Genomic DNA, 19,374 nt, shown 5'->3' with positions numbered 1-19,374 from the left:
TATAATGTTTTAAAGTAATCCGGTATTAAATTATTTACTACATTTTCAATATTAGATTAATATTTAAATTATAAAATTCATTTTTTAAAGTCACAGTAATGATAATAATGATAATTATACACTTATTTATTATATTTACTCAGTAAAAATAAATATGTATAATAAGTTAATAAATTATTTTTTTACAATTTTTGTATACCCATTTTTTATTTTATTAAACAAAATATTCTTAAAGATTTGTTCCTCGATTGTTCATTGGCAAATCCCAATCATCACAATTCTTTAAAATAATAATCGTTAGCTTTAATTTTATATTAGAAAAATAATACATATAAATATTAATAAAGAATGATTTATATATATATATATTAGTAATAAGATGATTTCAATAAAGCCTAAAAATAACAGAATCTGAAATTAAAATTTTTATACACAAAATTGTTTTTTTTTATCTTATTTCAATATTTATTTAAATAACAAATTTCATGACAACTTAATTTAAAAAAATTTTCATAATTATGGAATATAAGCAGGATTCCTTCAGATTCAATTCTATTTTTTACTGGATACAAAAACTCAGTATTTGTCGCATGTATAAAGGGAAAATGTTGTATAAGAGTTGTGTGCACTGACAACTGTAAAGAGCATTAGCGTAACTAAGTAGGGACTCTTTAACCTAAAAATTAGACCCCTCTTAATGTTATACTTTCTAGACCTTTATAAATTTTAGAAATCACTGCTTAATAATTCATTATAATTATCTTCTATAATGTTTAAATATTTTAAACACTTTAGATATACATTATTATTTATATAAAATAATATATATTTTAGATACCTTTATTAACCTAAAATAAAAAATATACATTATCTAGCTAAATATTTGAAAATAAATAACATGATAAACCTGATTTCGATAATGTGACAAAATAGGGAAGTATTACACATAATGTTATTCATTATACACATAACTTAGAACTGTAGTAGTGATTAGTCAATTTAATTGCGATAACAAAATCAAATATATAAAGAAGAAAACTTAAAGCTCTAAAAAATAACTAAATGTGCATAATTTATGCGCAGATATAATTAATAAGTGCCGTAATAAAATATTGCATTGAAAAAAATTAAAGAAGAGTAAAAAATATATTTAAAAGCCATAAAACACGTCAAACATGCCTTAAAAAGAAAAAACGTGAACGTGCAAAAATGTTCAATACAAAATGTTCGATTTTAGTTTAATATAGTATAAAAACCAATTTATTTCTAGGTTGTTTATTTTTACATATAGACAACGGTTTGGTTGAGTTTTAAAGTCAACATCAAAGTTGCTCAAAATAAGTGGAAGAATTGTCTAAATATTTATTTTATTCCATTTTTATTTTTGGTGATCAAACTAAATATTAAATAGTAAACAATTATGTTGGTTGAATTTGATTGTCTTAATGTAAAGAAAATACTATGGATAATTAAAAAAAATTATTGAACCAATAAAATTGTAATCAATATTATTATAATAATACAAAATTATAATTTATAACAGTAAAATACCAATATAAATCGATAAGCTTTATATGCATTTTACAATGTTAAGAGGGTGTATTATTTTGAATAAAATTAATGGAGTGTTAAAAAATGTAAATTAAAAAAATGTGAGGGATACTATCGTCTACATCTTCGTTTCCGCCACTAGGTATGTAGAAAAAGAAATGCAAATTCTCGATGTTCTACCCTATAAGTAAAACTAGGTTTCTCATTTTTAAAAAAGAAAAAACGAAGACCTTTTTTTTTGCCTATCACTGCATATCTAAGACTTAATGCAATAATAATAAGTCTCAAATAATAGTGGAACTTTTGCTCCCATAGACCTAAATTACTAATTACGGCCATGATAAAGTGCAAAAGAAAATGAAATTACTTTTTTCAATTTTTTATCTAATTAGAGTGACTGGTCTTGTTACTGAATATCTAATAAATTTGCGTAAATAGACTATTTTTATTAATTTTTAGTTCAAGATCTTACTACCATAATTGAAAATTTGATATGATTTTCAAATATAATATTAATTAAATAAATATTTAAAGGCATTTAATATATTTAACTTATTTTATATTCAATTGCAAGAATTTAACAGTTTTTTTTTAATTTAATACAGTAGATTTATTTTTTATTTAATATCAATGGAAAAGATAAAAAAATTGAAAACAAAAGAAATTGTTTGATTTTATATTTAAGTATTAGATTTTATCTCATAACAATAAATCTACTATTAAAATTTGGAGTTAAATATATTCTGGATGGTTTAACTATTAGACCAGTTACCTATAGTAAAAGAATCATGTGCATTGACAACACGATACAAGTTTCGTCTAAAAGAAAAAATTCTATTTGTGAAATGTTATATCATGCTTTCTAATATTCCTTTACTAAAGTAGTAAATTGAAAAAAAAATCACTTCAAAAGTTAAAAATAATTAACATTATTGGAATTCAAATTAATTTTTTGAGTTATTTTACTTAAAATATTTAAGAAGAAAAAAAAATATTACTCGTTGTGCTTTATTCTCCATGCAAGTGGCAAAGTTTTTCGAAAATTCACATTTATTGCTATGAGAATCTAAAACAAAAATTTAGAGATTTGGTAAATAGTTCGAGTAAATAATTACAGAAATTCAACTTTACCTAGTTCTAAAGTGTCAAAACATTCGTCTATTGCTTCTTGTACAAATTCTTTTAATTCTACATCTTTTATTTGACTAGTCATTATGCTAACTATTGATGATTTATCGGGTCGAGCATTAGAATTTAACTGAAAATAATTGATAAATTTAAAAAAATATTTACTATTATTCGATTGATATTTTCACTAAAACCACTTATGTTAATTTTATTATTTATCTTAAGTTAGAATTTTAGTCAAATTTTGGATTTTTCCACATGTCCGTAGCATGATATATAAGTGAAATGAAAAAAAAAATTTCTGGAGAAAAATGCAGTAAGAAGTTCGAGGGTCTACGACCCAATCAATTGGCATGTTGAGAGTTTAAAAAAAACGGTAGCACATTGGGGTCGCGGCATAGTATGAACGTGGTATAGTTAAGACAAGTATAGATGATATCTGACGGTGATTAAAATCACTATCATAAGAAACGCTTCGATGCAAATCTGTAGATAGTGTTTAATTTTAAGAAATTTGTAGATTATTTCAAAATCAACAATAACTCTTATTCCCTTATTTTTATCCCGATTAGATATTTGATTTATAATTATAATATATGAATAAATAATAATTATAGTAATTAAATTTAGTATGACATTGATATTCCATAATTTAATATTTCAATTTATACAGAGAAATTATCTTCTTCTTCTTCTTCCTCGCCTTAATCCCAACTACTTAGTGTCGGCCACCCTTATCCTAAACTTCCACTTGACATGATCACCCACATCACCTGTCCTCATATCGCATTTAATAGCATCCCTCCATCTCTTTTTTGTTCTTCCTCTACCTTGTCTTCCTTCAACATTAATTTCTATAACTGTTCATACAGCTTCCGATTCTTCTCTCCTCATAACATGACCAAACCATCTAAGTCTATTTTCTCTCATCTTATCCACGATTGAGGCTATACCTATACTCCCTCTTATATGCTCGTTCCTTATTCTATCTTTTCTAGTCACTCCACTCATCTAGCTAAGCATTCTCATCTCTGAACAATACATTATAGTTGGACTCACTAAAGTCTTAAAGAATTTACCTTTCAGCCTCATTGGAATTCTTTTATCGCATAAGACACCAGTCGCTTCTCTCCACTTCGACAACCTGCACTTAATCCTGTGTCTTACATCCTCATCAATACCACCCACCTTTTGCAAAACTGATCCTAAATACTTAAAATTTCCACCTCTCCTATCACTTTCTCACCTATTGTAACTGATCTTATTTTACCTACCTCGGTTCTCTTTTGTCAAACTCGTACTCTATATACTTTGTCTTACTCCTACTTATTCTTAAATCCTTTTTTTCAAGAGCTAATCTCCACACCTCTAGCCTTTGATTAATTTCCTCCATCACTATAGAAAATAAGTAAAGGCTTAATACAGAACCTTGGTGCACTCCTATTCTTACCCGAAAAATTTCTTTTACTCCTCCTACGCTTTTTACCTTGGTAAAAGTGCCATCATACATATCATCTATTATAATAATTTATAATTATAATATATGAATAAAAAATAATTATAATGATTAAATTTAGTATGACATTGATATTCAATAATTTAATATTGCAAATCATACGGATAAATTATAAAAATAATAAAGTAATTGTATATTCCTTAATTTTAACGAGTATAGAAATCGATTGATGCAATACTTTTTAATAAAAACTTTTTGTTACTTATGAATAAACATACTGGACTACAAGGAGCTATAATCAGAAACAAAAATATATTTTTCTAAATAAACTTTTCGTGCTATTTTCAAATCTGCAATTATACTTTTTCTATCACTTCAAATTTTTGATATTATTACTAATTACATATAAAATAATAATTAAAAGAAAAAAAAATTGTTTTCAAATTATTACTATTTTTATTTTTAATATGTTAAAAATAATCAGTCCAAAATTTCATTTTTTTGGTCCTTTAAAGTTGATGAAATTAAATATAAAAAAATTATATTGATTCGGTTATTTTTAAAAAAGTTATGGCAATTTTAAGCAAAAAAAATTTTTAAAATGTTGAAAATTAGCGATTTTTAAATTTGTAATTTTTTGGGGGATTTCCTCCGTTTAAGGTAAACGGAGGAATTTTTTTCAATTTTTGAGGGTAATGTCTTCGACTAGATACGATTTGTGATCTTTTGACGTAGTGTTCATTTATGTGAATATTCACCATGCACTTCTCATTTTTCTTTAAAAGAATTATTTTGTTTATTCAAGAATTAATACTTACATTTTTTTCTATAAGTATTAACTTACCATTTCTAACTGTTTGAATACACAATGTATGGTGCACTAAAAGTAAAAAATATTTAATTATAAATTGGAATTCTAAAATACAAGCATATATTACACAAAAAAGTATCTAAAAATGATGGCTACACTCATTATTTTTTAAATTTTTGTTCTGCTTATACATAATAATGTAAATTATTTTGTCTTTTTATTTTAAATTAACAATAATAAAAATTTTCATCGTGTCTTATATGGGTGCATATTGTAGGTGGTCATATAATAATATAATAATCGATGATAATTAATCATTAACTGTGGGAGAAAATAAAAAGCTAGGTTCATTGTATAGTATAAGAACATGATTGTATTTCTTTTTTAAATATCAATGACGACATAACCACAATCTTATATAGTATCATCAAACAATATATCACAACGTAAAAAGAAAACATTTAGTGTATATGAAAAGTAGTAATAATGGTTGTGGCCGATGCTACCAACCTATGCCTACAATATTTTTTTAAGTTTCAAAATTTGATGGGCAGACCTTCCCAATTATTCTAGTATGCCTATAAAAAAAGATGTAAGAATTTCGGTCACGATTGATCAACCTTAACACGTACTATAGAAGTGTTTAATATCTGACGTATAGGATAGTTTTTTCGAATTAACTCGATAACATTATACTTACGATACAAATGAATAAAATAACATTTGAATATAATTTTATTATCTATAAAAAAAGTTATTATAAAATTTCACCTAAATTTATTATTTTACATTCGAAATAAGAATTATAAACTATTGATAATACAATTATGATTACAACACAAATTTTTTTCAAAATTACTTTTACCAAAAAAAATGTTACATTATCGAATTATTTGCATGCTAACTGTTTAGTTAATATAATTGTTTACAAATTAGGTATTTACTATTGAATATTGGCCATTATCTTAAGCTAAAAATACATATTATGTATATTAGGTAATCTTTATTTTTAAAATTTAGAAAATTTTTAGTCTAACTCACCAAAACTTTGCATATTTATAAAAATGAAAATATAAAAATTTCAAGTCTATCAGTTGTTTGATCGGTGTTTAAAATTGAACAATAAGGGTAGTTTTTTAGTTATTTGCACACTACTTCTAAAAGAGCACTCACAGGAAAAAAAAACATAAAATATAAATTGTAGATATAAATGTTTTTTTTATGAATTAAGAATATACTTTTTTCATAAATTTATGTTGAATTGATCAATGAAATAATTGTATTATACTTTTCTTTATATACCAAAATTATTTTTAGAAAACTTTTTATTTCCACATTCAGAGAGATAAATTAATTAGTAAAAAAAAAACCAGCACGGTGAGGACGTGTCATAGTTGAGTTAAGTCTAATGATATGTGTCAGTGATTAAAATCACTATCATAAAAAACGCTTCAATGCAAATCTGTAGATAGTGTTTAATTTTAAAAAATTTATGGATTATTCCAAAAGCTACATGATCTCTTATTTCCTTATTTATATCCTGATTATAAGTTTTATGATTTATAAGTGTAATATGTGAATAAATATTTATTATAGCAATTAAATATAGTATGAAATTTTTTATTTTCATAATAATGTATAATATATGAGCTTTAATTTAAGATATATATAAAAGTGTCAGTATTTCCGGAACATTTTCAAAGTTAAGTTGAAAAAGTTAATTTTTTGTAAAAAAGTTGTCATTTTAAATCACTCCCTGTGGGCAGGTAAAGGGTTAAATTTATAAAAAAAATATATCAAATGATAGGTAAAGACATCAAGCATCTATAAAAAAAAAATTATATTGATTTGTTCATTTTTGGAAAAGTTTAGGAAATTTTAAATAAAAAAAATTGAAAAAATGTCAAAAATTAGCGATTTTTAAATTTGTAATTTTTTGGGGGATTTCTCCCGTTAACGGTAAACGAAGGAATTTTTTTCAATTTTTCATGGTAATGTCTTCGACTAGATACGATTTGTAATCTTTTGACGTATTGTTGAAAGAAATCCGTTCGGTAAGAGCTGAGAAAAAGTGGTAACAGAGACAAAAAAAAAACATAATAGTAAAATTAATACTTTCTCAGCTTCGCATCGAAGATAAAACTATTCATCATAAGTTGGGAAGAATAAAATTTGATCGATTATTTGATACTTTGACTAAAAAAATTCAGTATTTTTATATAAGTTCTCTCATAAGTATTTGTATTTGCGATATTTTATTTACTTATTATCATTTTTGTTTGTACTTAAGTGTTTACAAGATGACTAAATACAAAATTAAAAATACTAAAATTGATAGTCTGTCTTTTATTTTTGTCTTAAGTTCAGTTATAGTCCAAGTACTTATTTTAAATTGTAATAAAATATTTTAAACTTAATGTTTAGTAAAAGTGTACGAAAAATCTATGCAGCTATCGGAATAGATTTGAACCTCAATATTTATGAACCGTAGCACAATGCGATTTTAAACGAGCTATATAAATTGTTTTAATAGGTCCTATGAATTAGAGTAATTAAAATGAAATCCGGGCCTCCTCAAACGCTGGATCTTGAATTATGGGTCTAGTGTCTACTACTCAAGGGTTGCGGGATTCCTGTACAGAAATTTTTTGATATAAAATATAATTTAACGATTAAAAAATTCTTACGGCATCCATTTTATCGATAATAGATCCTTTGGTTTGATTTATACCGTTTTTTGTAGCGTTTCTGAAACGATTATTACCCAAGAGCTTAGAACTCGCTGCTCTCCGAATCATATGTCTTCTATATCTTTTCATCTGTAATGGAGGCATTGTAGGAGTTCTCGAATAAGATTGACTTATATCATAATCAGAGTTAGCTTGATACGGATTTCCACGGTGGTAATAGTTTTGACCAACATCTTGGTTGTAGTTCTAGAAAAAGATTAAAATTTAGTTTGTTTCAAGTAGATTAATGAATGTTTTGTAACTATTTATAACAGATGGGATAACTAACCTAGTGCCACTTTTCATTCTTATGAGAACGCACGAGGCAAATTAGGATAGTAAAACCACTCAAACTCAATGTGTGACGTTAAATATAACTATTTTTAATAAATTGTAAATTTTTTATTTGTATATATATATACAGAGTGGCCCAGCATTCACTGACAACTTAAATTACTTTTGATCTAGTAAATATTTTTACTGATTTTTTTTTAAATAACAGTAATACGTTAGGTCTATAATTATATCTCAATAATTTATATTTTTACATTTTATTAAAAATATCAATTATTTTAAAATTTTAAATAAAATGTAAAAAGAAAATGCAAGATAAGTATTTTGTAAAGTAATTTTAGGAAAAATTTTGGTAAAAAAATATCTTATTAATATTCAATAGTAAATAGTCTGTATCATTTTAAAGTTTGTGGAAATTTGAATTTTCACGTGTTATTTTACGGTATTAAACATTGAAATGCGTGTTGAGACAAAAATAAAAGAAAAGTAAGATAAGTAGTTTTATTTCTGTATAGATAAAACTACTTATTAAATAATAGGCATTGTTCATGTTTTTATCTGAACTAACGCCGGTCAATGGAATGTTAAAAATTTTCATGAAAAAATCCATACTCATATCATATTTAGTGTTAAATGATGGTGTTTACTTCTGTCCGTTTTTATATAACGTAGCCAGTGTTTAATACCGTAGAATAAATATAGAAAAATCAAATATTTACAAAATTTAAAATGTTACAGGAAATTAACTACCAATCACTATGGAGAATTTGTTTCATCAAATTATTTTTGAAAATCTATTCTAAAAAATGTTTTTAAACATTTTTCATTAATTTTTAAAATTTAATTATAAAAATGATATTAATTAAATTATTATTATAGCCCTCAAGTATATTAACTATTAAAAAAAAAAATAACAAAAAATATTAACTGGTTAACAAAAGTTATCAATTAAATTGTCAGTGAATGCTCACTCTCTCTCTCTCTCTCTCTCTCTCTCTCTCTCTCTCTCTATCTCTCTCTCTCTCTCTCTATATATATATATATATATAATTATAAATAGGTTTCATACTCCGTCCACATTGCATTTAAATCTTGTTGATTTCTTAGGATCCGAGAAGTTTAAACTCTAACCTCCCTTAAGTACATTGTTATCTATAAATAACTTATACCAGTTTAATAGATTTTCGAAGTACTTTTTAGAGAGAAACCTAAAGACTTATATGTTTGATTAGGCCAATTGTGTATATGAACATCATAAGTGCAAATAGGAAATAGGCTAGTGGCTTTTTCCTTCCCCAAATAGAAAGTTATATACTTTGTTTAATATATTTAGGCGGGATAAAAACATATTTAGCATTACTAAAAATTTTATTTTGCTCCTATGATAAGTATTAATTATGTCAATTATACGCAACCCAAAATTACTAAAAAAAATTTAACTAAATATTCTTTTTTTTTTTTTTTTTTTATTAAGAAAATATTACAATCTGTATACATAATACAATAAGTAAAAATGACTGAACAATGTGTTACAACGCATGAATATCGTGCATGAAGAAGGAGCCCATTGACACCACTTCATAAATATTCTTACAACTAAAACTAATATTAATTAATAAAACATTTTAAATCGTTATTCATAATTAGAAATATTTTAACCATATTAGAATTTCAATTTAAATAATTAAGCCATAATTACGCTCATGTTATCGTAAAATGTGCATTATGTTCTTTTAGTATTAAAAATTTTACTTAAGTGTAACTGAAATTATTTAATTAATACTCACTGGTCTTTGTTGCGGAAATTGACCATAACTGTTATCACCACATGAATAGGATGTTGGATCTTGATCTCTGTCACTATATTCTTGTCGGCGCACACTATACTCGCGGTTGTTATTCCGTCTGTCAGATCCTCTTCGGTCATCCATTCGACTTGTTGTATCTCTTCTATTCCCATCGCCTCCCCGGTCTATTCTTTGACCTGAATTATTCATTAGACCTTGTTCTGACAATGGAAAGCTGTCTCTATCAGATAGACGATGGTTACTCCCTGTTGAGTTGTTGCACTGTTCAGCTAAATCAATAAATTCGCTATGACGTCTCGAGTGGTCTACTGTTCGACATTTTAAACCCTATTTCAGAAATAAAATAAGTATAATCATTCATAGAATAACTCTTCGATGTAAGTTAAGTATTTACTTGGACTCTAGCAAAGATGGTTAATAGAACAGACCATGTTATAACTATACGATGAATGACACGATCAGGCGACATGATCTTAGCTATTACTAAAATCCAAATGTAAGAGACATTTGGATTTTAGTCTTTTTATGCTTCTGAGGTTGACGTGTTCATTTCCTCTTCATTTTTGAAGAGTTGCTCATCACAATTCAAACTGTTTCCTGTTGTCATAATATTATGACATGCTTCTACTTTGATCCGGATATGGTAATATGACATTTCGAAATTAGATACCAAATTACAACAATTTTTTTATTAATATTAAAATTTTTTTAATCATGTTTAACGTCCTCTCTAAAAACTAATGATTGTGCTAGAGAGAATGGAAAATCCTACAATAAATGTACTTGAGTTTTCATTCGAATACGAATTGAAACATGTACAAAATATTTAAAAATAGTTTAAATATTCTTTTAGTAATTTAAATAATTTTAATATGTCAAATATAAAATAATTCTACAATAAATTCAAATAAATTATTAAATGCCATTATATATATATGATCAATAATTAAAATATATATCTGTTTGAGAGATTATAGTAAAACAAATAAAATAATATTTAGCTAACAACAATTATTAGAAAGAATAAATAATTCGATAAGTTAGTAATTGTGTCAAGCTACTAAAACAATATTTATGCTATCAAAAAAAATCACATTATATTTTACTATTAAGAACACGTTTTCTTATTTTTATTTTCGATAACATAGATTTCCATGTCCTTTTTATTTTAGGTCATGGGTTAAATAAAAAACATACATTATACATTATTCTGTATGTTGTTTTATTATTATGTTGTTATTTAATTGCTATTCATAAAGTTAATTTAATAGGTTGAAATAATTTCATATTTTCAAGGATATTTTAGAATTAAGTTAATATAGTTAACCATGTCCAAACAATCTAACTGTAATACTTTTTACAACAAACTACTTGTTACATTTTTTGTAATTTAATTTTTTTTAGTAACTGTGTATTTCTCTTTATTTATCATTTTTTTTTTTTTTTTTTTGAGGTAATTATAGTGAAGAACGAAAATAGAAAAACTTTTTTTTCAAAAGAATTTTCAATATTTTTGTGAATCGTGTTTAGATAAACTTCTTAGTTTTCGTAATTTTCTTTTAGATCAATTCTGTAAGGTATTGAATAATTTTGAAAAATAAAAAATACTTTATCGATTATGGTTAATTATAATCGTATACATTACACTGCTAAAGATATGAATAATGTTTATATAAAATTTAATTTTGGACATTATTATTTTATATGTTAATTTTGTAGTACATTTCACGTCAGAAACATTTTTAACTTTCTCATATTCATGTGATCATTGTAATGGTTATTAAGTAATTATTAAGTGAAGTTAGGTATGAAGCATGCGTTATTAAGAATATATTACTACTTTTTATCTCCTGATAAGTAACTTTTTATAATTTATCTCCATTTACATGACCTTAATCTAGGGCTATTCTGGAGGGATGGAATCTAGATGGTAACCTATGAGAACTCTTCACATGCCACGTTTAGAGTTGCTATAATATAAAAAGTTAAGGATACATAATTAAAAAAATTATTCAGTCGACAATTTTTTCATCAGCTCCCCTACTCTTAATTTTTTTGTATTGGGATGTCATAGTTCCGTTCATAATACGTATATCTAAAAGTATTAAATTATCTTTTTGAATATCCTATAATATTACATTTGTATAGATACAATATTACTGTAATTTATAAAACTATCTTGTTGTTCTAAAATAAAAATTATTTATTTCAGATACGTGTCAGACAATTTTTTATTCTACATCTTTGTCATTAGATTTTAATTTACGTGACATCTTTAACATCTTTAAGCTTCGGTGAAAAGTTAAGAAAGAAATGGTGTGAGTAATTTTTTATTCACAATAATTCTCAGTTCTCATTGGACCAATTTTAATGATAAATATATTAAAAACCTGATTTCAATCCAATTAAACCTATAATAAACAGAAATATGAAAATATTAAATATGAAATATGAAATATTCTTCCACCAACGCGTTTTTTATGATAATATTGTTGATCACTGTCGGATATCATATATATTCTACACTACTGTACTGTTTTTTTTTTATTATTATTTTCAAGTTAAAAAGGGGAAAGAAAATGGAGAGGATCGATGACCATGGAAAAATGGTTGTATTATTATATAATTATCCATGTTTATTTATATTAATGTACAATATTTTAATAATTATTATCATAATGTTGTTTTGGAAAGATTATTCACGATTCGAGAGTTTCAACTTTTTGTGATTGGAATCCAAATTCTGGATGAGATGTGTAGTTATATATTTGTAATTTCCCATCTCCGTCACGGTATCCGTAATGACCACGAACATGACCATTTGCGTCTCTCTCTTCATACCGAAACTGTCTATTTATTCTATAGTTTGTGCATTACAAAATAAATAGATTTAATTAAAACAATTTATTAAACTTTGTGATGTGATATGTTTTAGTTTCATATCGGTTACTTTTAGTATTGCTGAAAACTAACCCATTTCCGGTATCAAAGCCAAATTTATATGAATCAGGACCTTCAATTCCATGCATCTGAAACTCTACTCGTTCACCAGTACCATCTTGAAAGCTTAAATCTTCATTGAAGTGTTGAATCATTGAATTCTCCTAAAACAATTAGTTTCTGTCATGTCATTATATGTTCAACGTAAGTTTAATAAAAATTAAAAATATTCAAAACCATATAATAATCCATGAAGCCCTAAGAAATTTTAATAAAAATATTATGTATGTTGTGACAATAATAAATAAAGGGCTATTTTCAACGAGTAAAAAATTATCAGTACGACTTAAAAAAAAATTGTCATATTTTAGCACTATTTGTAATTATGATTTAAGAATTTTTTTTCATTGTAGTCTAATAGAAAATATTTTTTTTCTACAAAACTAAACTTTTTTTTTCGCCATAGCACCGTCTACTATATCTTTTTGAAATATTTTTGTATTTTTGAAGAAAAAAAAGCAAATGCGCATTTAGGATTAATAAAAACTACGAATAATTAAAAATATGTTTGGGTCTTTGTGAAATAAATGTTATTTTAAACTTAATTATATTGGCCTACTGAAAAAACATCAAAATTTACTTAAGAAAATTGATGGACACTATTTAATATTTCATTTACTTACGGTTTCTTCGATGTTTTGTAAGTTATGGTCTTCGTTTTGATCTGCTGTGATTTCTGGGGGCTAGAAAAAATAATTATTTTCAAATGTGCAAAATATATTCTAACAATATTAATAATAATTTAACTTTAAAAACCTCTTCATTAAGAACTACATTTTTGGTTTCCTGTTCTTCTTGTTCTCCCTGTTCAGATGGTTCATCTTGCTGTTGATTTTCTTGTGTGTTTTCTGTCTCCTCCTCCAATTCTTCTTCGTCTGGAGGTTGTGGAGTAGGTTTCTTTTTTTTCTTCTTCTTTTTTTTTGATTTTTTTTTTTTATTTGTAATAGGTTTCTCTTCTTCTTCTTCTTTATCTTCTTCGTCATTCAGATTCTTATCACGTTCTCGTTGTTTCAATAGCTGATTGAATCGAGTGACGAGATCGTATTCGGCAGGTTCTAAAGCTGGCGGTACAGGCATCGTATAAACAAGTGGAATATTTGTAAGCTGAATGTCACCATTGTAAAAATAACGTCGCGGTACTTTGTGATTCAATGGATGATTGAAAGGTATTATGGGCTTGGTGTGTTGTTGAAATATATATTGATGTATCGGTGTTGGTGCTGGAGCTAATGGCTTAGTTTGGTATTGCTGAGCGAAATGAAGTCTCGGTAAACTATCGTAATTTAACGTTTCATCAGAAACGAATGGCAGTCGGTATCCACTACCAGGTCCCGGTTCGGTGTACTTGATAGTTCGAGCTACAGCAGAACTAGGTTTTTGTGGATATATTTTTGTCACTGGTTCGTCATAAATCAACGGATTAATTAATATTGGATGAGAGTCTGGTGTTGTACTATGCTGCTGATGTTCTTGGTGTAATTGCTGAAGAGGATCTCCGTGGCGTTGATATATAGAGGGTCGTACCGGTTGAGTGTACACAGAAGGAGTCAATAAATCTTGATGGATCAATGGTGGAGTGTAAAATTGTACTCCGTAATAGTTTGTATTGGTTGACATACTGTCATTGCTCTTTGCGTCACGACCGGTGGAAACTTTGGCGTCTGTTTGGTTCGTGTCAACTGTAATGTTATGAGATTGCACACTTACTAATTCAACCTCATGCCCACACCAAAGGAGTATCTATTTAAAATAAATTTGTGTTTAAATTTAATTCGATAGTGCAAGTGTCGAAATATGATTAAAAACAGTATTACTCTTTCAAATGTAATAATGTAAATTAAAATTAAATTTATAATATATAGTTTTTACCTAAATTTCGAAATTCATTTTGTTTTTAGTTGCCTGTTTTAAACTATTCAGTTAACTGAAATGAATATTCTTCAAATACAATTTGAATGGATGTATTTAAGGCAGTTAAGTACTTTTAGTTACTAAGATAATTAATAGCCGAGAAATGATCAATTTTATGTATAGACCGGATTTGTACCTTTAATTGAATAAACTATCTAATTAAGGTTATTTAATTACATTAACGATTCTTTAGTAAAATAGGGAGTCTTACGTACTACAGAGTCATCCCTACAATTAGCGGGGCCTACTGAAAAAATTAAAGGTATAGGTAATTCCTATTAAAGCTATTGGCCTTCTAATAGCTTTCCAAACAAAAACCGGGTACCAATAAGATTTTAAGCAGTACTATCAAACAAACAGTGAAAGTAATCATCAAAGGTTACACTTGGATAAACGTGTCAGCCAGTCAATATGTTAACATTACGTTAATCTCATGAGAGTATAAGTATAGGAAATTAAAAGACACACGGCACTACTATTCAATCAAGCATAAACGATCATAAGAGCCCGGAACCATTCCTCTTTATATAATATTAATCATGTAAACTATATTGAATACAGTAATATTGTTAATTCGCATTATTAAACTAATATCGTGAATAAAATAAATAATAATGTAATATACCAATTACCTGTATCTAATAGTATATTAGTTTTTATAATAATAAAAATAAATATTTTAGTTATAATGAATTCAAATGAGTTTAATTGACATTAAAAGCCTTTTTCGGGTATGTAGTATTGTCTTTTAGTACATTTTTTATATATTTTCAGCAAACTAAACTAATATAAAAAGTAATACATTACTCATTTCCAATAAAAATAAATAATATTAATAAAAATAATGTTTGTAATTAATTCGATACTAATTATTAGTAATGTTTAATTTCAATTTTGGATCACCTAAAATCATATTAAAGGGAAAGAATATTTTATTTATTTTTTAAAGATTTTCATATTAGTTTATAATCGGAGAATATTTAAAATTAATATTTCCTGCTTGATCGAAGCAAAAATTATAGAATTTATTTAATCAATTAATATATGTAATCAATTTAAATGTTGATATTTTTAATGAAAAAAATAAGTAATAGTCAAAGTGTAACTCGAGATTACAAAGTAAAAGTTGATATCTTATTCTAAAATAATCTTATCATTTATCACTTGAAATTTTTGGTAAAGTAGTTAGTAAATTAGAAATATATATAATAATAAATAAGCAAAATATTTTGTTTATCCGAAAACAATAATTTAATTATTTGTAAAAACAAAAATATCAATATTATAATGGAAGTTTGTTAATTTAAAACAAGAGTATACTTTTGTTTCTAAACTATAATTTAAAATAATTTCTATAATTAAAAAAAAAGAGTAAGAACCAATCCCAAATTTATAAAAAATTTGGTTGGTACATTTACAGGGGTAGTATGTAATTTTACCATCTGGTAAACTTTTTTTAGACAATCACTTCAAATCATGATATGATGAGGATAAAAAGTTATATTTGACTCAAATGTCATCGGGATTATTGACTCGAAAAAAAAATCACTTTTTGCCCCATGTACTAACCATAAAAAAGGGATCCAAACAAAACAAAATTATTTTAAAACGTGTACGTTATTTATTTATGTTATTATAATATTTTGGTTATAAAAATGTACTGAGTTTATCAAAACCACTTTTTTACGGTTGATGAAATTTATTAAAAATGTAAAACTTTACCATAAAAAAGTGTTTAAATATTGACAATGAAAAAAGATTTTCTTTTAAAATAGACCTCATTTTTTTCTAACAACTATTTCAAGGAAAATTATTTGTTAGAGTATTTTTACGATAGTTCTGAATTTGTATACAAGTTATAATGATTTGATTGGTAGATTGCATGGTAGATTGCACATTTGTTCTATCATTGTTTAAAACCACATAACACTAACTGTCAAGAAAAACAGCGACTTGTGTATTATTTTGATCGAACAAATTTATTAATCGGATTTAATTTCAAATAAAGGAAAAACTGATTGTGTTGTTGGTATTATACACCCAAAATAATAAATAATTTTCGTCATGTATTTTACTAGTCACGTTGATTTGCACTATTCAGCTACCCTAAATATTCGTTCAAAATGTATATATTTTTTAATTTCTTTTATTTTTATAGAATTGAAACAATAACACAAAACATTATTATCACGAATTATATGAGTACACATATATTTGTAGTTGGTTACATTGATCGTAAAACGATGACTACCGAAATATATTCTTAGTATAATTAGTTGAATTTAACAATAAAAAGAGATCATCGTTCATGAACCAATAATGAATGTCAAGATTATGGATATGATCAATTCGTTCAGTACAATTGAAGCAAAACTTTTAGTATTGATGACTGTATGAAATCAAACGCCATAAATCGAAGAACGCAAGAAAACCTCGATTTTTAGGTCTGTTGCAGACGACAATAATATTTAAGTTGTTTTTTTTAATATTTTACAATATTACTGTCGTCTCACTAACAAGTCAACCAAAACGACGGGCGAAATCATTATTACTCTTGTTACCTCTGAGAAGAATATCCATTGGAAATTTATGATAATATTGTAACAGTTGTTATTTTCTAAAACATAAAGTTGTACCCTCTTAAGCGTTTTCTCATCAATGTTCCGTATTATCGTTATTTGGGTCGTAGAGAAATAGCTGAAACGATTTAAAAAGTGTTTGAAGGGAAAAAACAAAATATTGACATTTTTAAATAAATTCTTATAGCGAAAAGTACTTAAAATAATGAAAACTAGAAAAGCAAAATACTCTTATACGGATAAATTTGAATATTTTGACAAGACAAAGTAAACTGGAATGTCAAATATTCTTTTAATAGCTTATAATTTTGTTGACCGTAAATATTTACTCAATCATTCATTTTTTTAAAATAGTTTCATTACATATTTTAATATTTTTGGATAATTTAATTTTATTTATTGTGTAATATTAATTATAAAAGAACATATAGGTGAATTTTTATCTGATAATAGATGCTGATGATTGTATTAAAAAACAGGAATATTTCTGTGGGTTCCCTCACCTGCTAATTACATTATCTCGGTAATAAAATTAGAATTATAAATTTCCAGATAGATTTTGATAAATATACATAAAAGATTTGCGTTTATATTTTGTTTACTAAAATTTGAACATTTTTTGTCTTAAATTAAAACAAAAATTTTTTCTCTCCAATTATCTTTGAACTCATTACTTTAGAAATATATTAAATTTTAAACAATCATATTTTTTTATTGAAATGACTGTATCTTTTCTAAATATAATTGTACAGATATAATAAAAATAATACATTTTAAAGTTCTTAAAAAGCTATTGAGGGACTTTTTCCCTTTATTTCCTCTCTGGTGAAATTTAATTGAAAACGGGGTTAAAAATTCATTATTTTTATTTTATCGTGGTTATTGTTATTTCTTTTTTGGTATTTCAAAGTTCTATAAAACCCATTTTAATAAGTCGAAATTTTTTCAAATATTTTCGATTATACTACAAAACTTTAAATTTAGGTAAAAATAAACTTGGGTTACTAACTCTGAGCGGTACATCATCAAAAAATGACAAAAAATATAAATAAAAAATATTTTAACCACAAAATATTAGATTTAAAAAAACTGTCATGTAAAATATCAACATGATGAATTCTTTTAATAAAATTCGAACTAGATAATTTTTAATTTAACTTTTAACAAAAATTTAGCTTGAACTATCATTTAAAAAAAGATTTTTGTTCGTCTGATTTATTTCTACCAATTGTTGACATACAAATAGAAATCCAACCGACAGATCAAGGAGGATTAAGGAAGGGCGAACTGCTCGAGATCCATAAACTTAAGGGGTTTATTCTGAATTTTAATAACCTGCCAATATATCTTTTATATATAAAAAAACCCTTTTTTGTCTATCACTTTTCTTGAAATAGCATTTTATAGTATTTTTCCGACCTTGTTGTTGTTATTATAGTTTTTGTCAACTAAATGCTTTCAATATTAAAAAATGCTTTCTTCACTAACGTTTATAATGCTAAATTAGTTATTATTTAAGAAAAAACATTATGTTTTTAATTTTGACTAGATTAATACTTACTAAAATTATGAGAATCATAGTATATGGCCTGGCTTACATTTTGTCTATAAATTCATCGCAGAGCTGTGTTCAATCTATATTGTCACGCTGAACTAACTAGAATGTTGAAATAATTTCCCAACATTAATCAATCGTATTAAAGGCATGGATCCGAATTAGATACGCTTTGTAAATGGAGGGATAAAACAAACACTTCGATCGTGATACTACCTGTTAACAAAAGGTAGTAGGGTTTTTCTCCTTTTAAAGTGTTCTAAATTGAAACGATTTTCAGAAAATGTATAATAATTTATATTTAGAGCGTTATCATTTCAAATTTTTAGTAAGTAAGGCGACTTAATTATGTTATATTTTTTAAATATTATGTAAAACATAGCTTACCGATCACTCTGTAAATCTGTAATCCTTGAGATTTTACAATAATGAATTATCTAAGCCAAGGTATAGATTAAAAATAAAATTCGGATAGATAAACACGATATGGATACTATCCGTCAGCTTATAAGCTTTCTTTGATCGTTTTTAATTGTTTCTGGCATCAATATA

At 25.6% G+C, this 19,374-nt stretch overlaps 2 protein-coding genes across 4 annotated transcripts; both read right to left on the bottom strand.

The window, feature by feature from the left end:
• Window positions 1-16: 16 nt before the first annotated feature.
• Window positions 17-10,294, bottom strand: LOC126905833 (uncharacterized). Of its 2 annotated transcripts, XM_050685925.1 has the most exons (7): window positions 10,172-10,294; window positions 9,757-10,104; window positions 7,634-7,882; window positions 4,980-5,015; window positions 2,683-2,809; window positions 2,550-2,617; window positions 17-280 (listed from the first exon to the last, which is right to left on the bottom strand). In XM_050685925.1, the coding sequence occupies exons 1-7, from the start codon at window positions 10,244-10,246 to the stop codon at window positions 230-232; spliced, it is 954 nt and encodes a 317-aa protein (XP_050541882.1). In that variant the 5' UTR covers window positions 10,247-10,294; the 3' UTR covers window positions 17-229. The 2 variants fall into 2 exon arrangements, with proteins under 2 accessions (XP_050541882.1, XP_050541883.1); XM_050685926.1 differs by lacking the exon at window positions 4,980-5,015.
• A 2,058-nt stretch (window positions 10,295-12,352) lies between these two features.
• On the bottom strand, window positions 12,353-18,957 carry LOC126905829 (uncharacterized). Of its 2 annotated transcripts, none has more exons than XM_050685915.1 (5): window positions 18,829-18,957; window positions 13,525-14,517; window positions 13,401-13,460; window positions 12,751-12,881; window positions 12,353-12,636 (listed from the first exon to the last, which is right to left on the bottom strand). In XM_050685915.1, the coding sequence occupies exons 1-5, from the start codon at window positions 18,844-18,846 to the stop codon at window positions 12,477-12,479; spliced, it is 1,362 nt and encodes a 453-aa protein (XP_050541872.1). In that variant the 5' UTR covers window positions 18,847-18,957; the 3' UTR covers window positions 12,353-12,476. The 2 variants fall into 2 exon arrangements, with proteins under 2 accessions (XP_050541872.1, XP_050541873.1); XM_050685916.1 differs by having other exon boundaries at window positions 13,534-14,517.
• Between the last annotated feature and the right edge of the window lie 417 nt (window positions 18,958-19,374).

Source organism: Daktulosphaira vitifoliae, unplaced genomic scaffold (assembly GCF_025091365.1).
Source record: "Daktulosphaira vitifoliae isolate Bord-2020 unplaced genomic scaffold, ASM2509136v1 Scaffold_4, whole genome shotgun sequence".
Lineage (NCBI taxonomy): Eukaryota > Metazoa > Arthropoda > Insecta > Hemiptera > Phylloxeridae > Daktulosphaira > Daktulosphaira vitifoliae.
The sequence above is the reverse complement of the archived record's forward strand: the minus strand, read 5'-3'. Positions and strand labels throughout refer to the sequence as shown.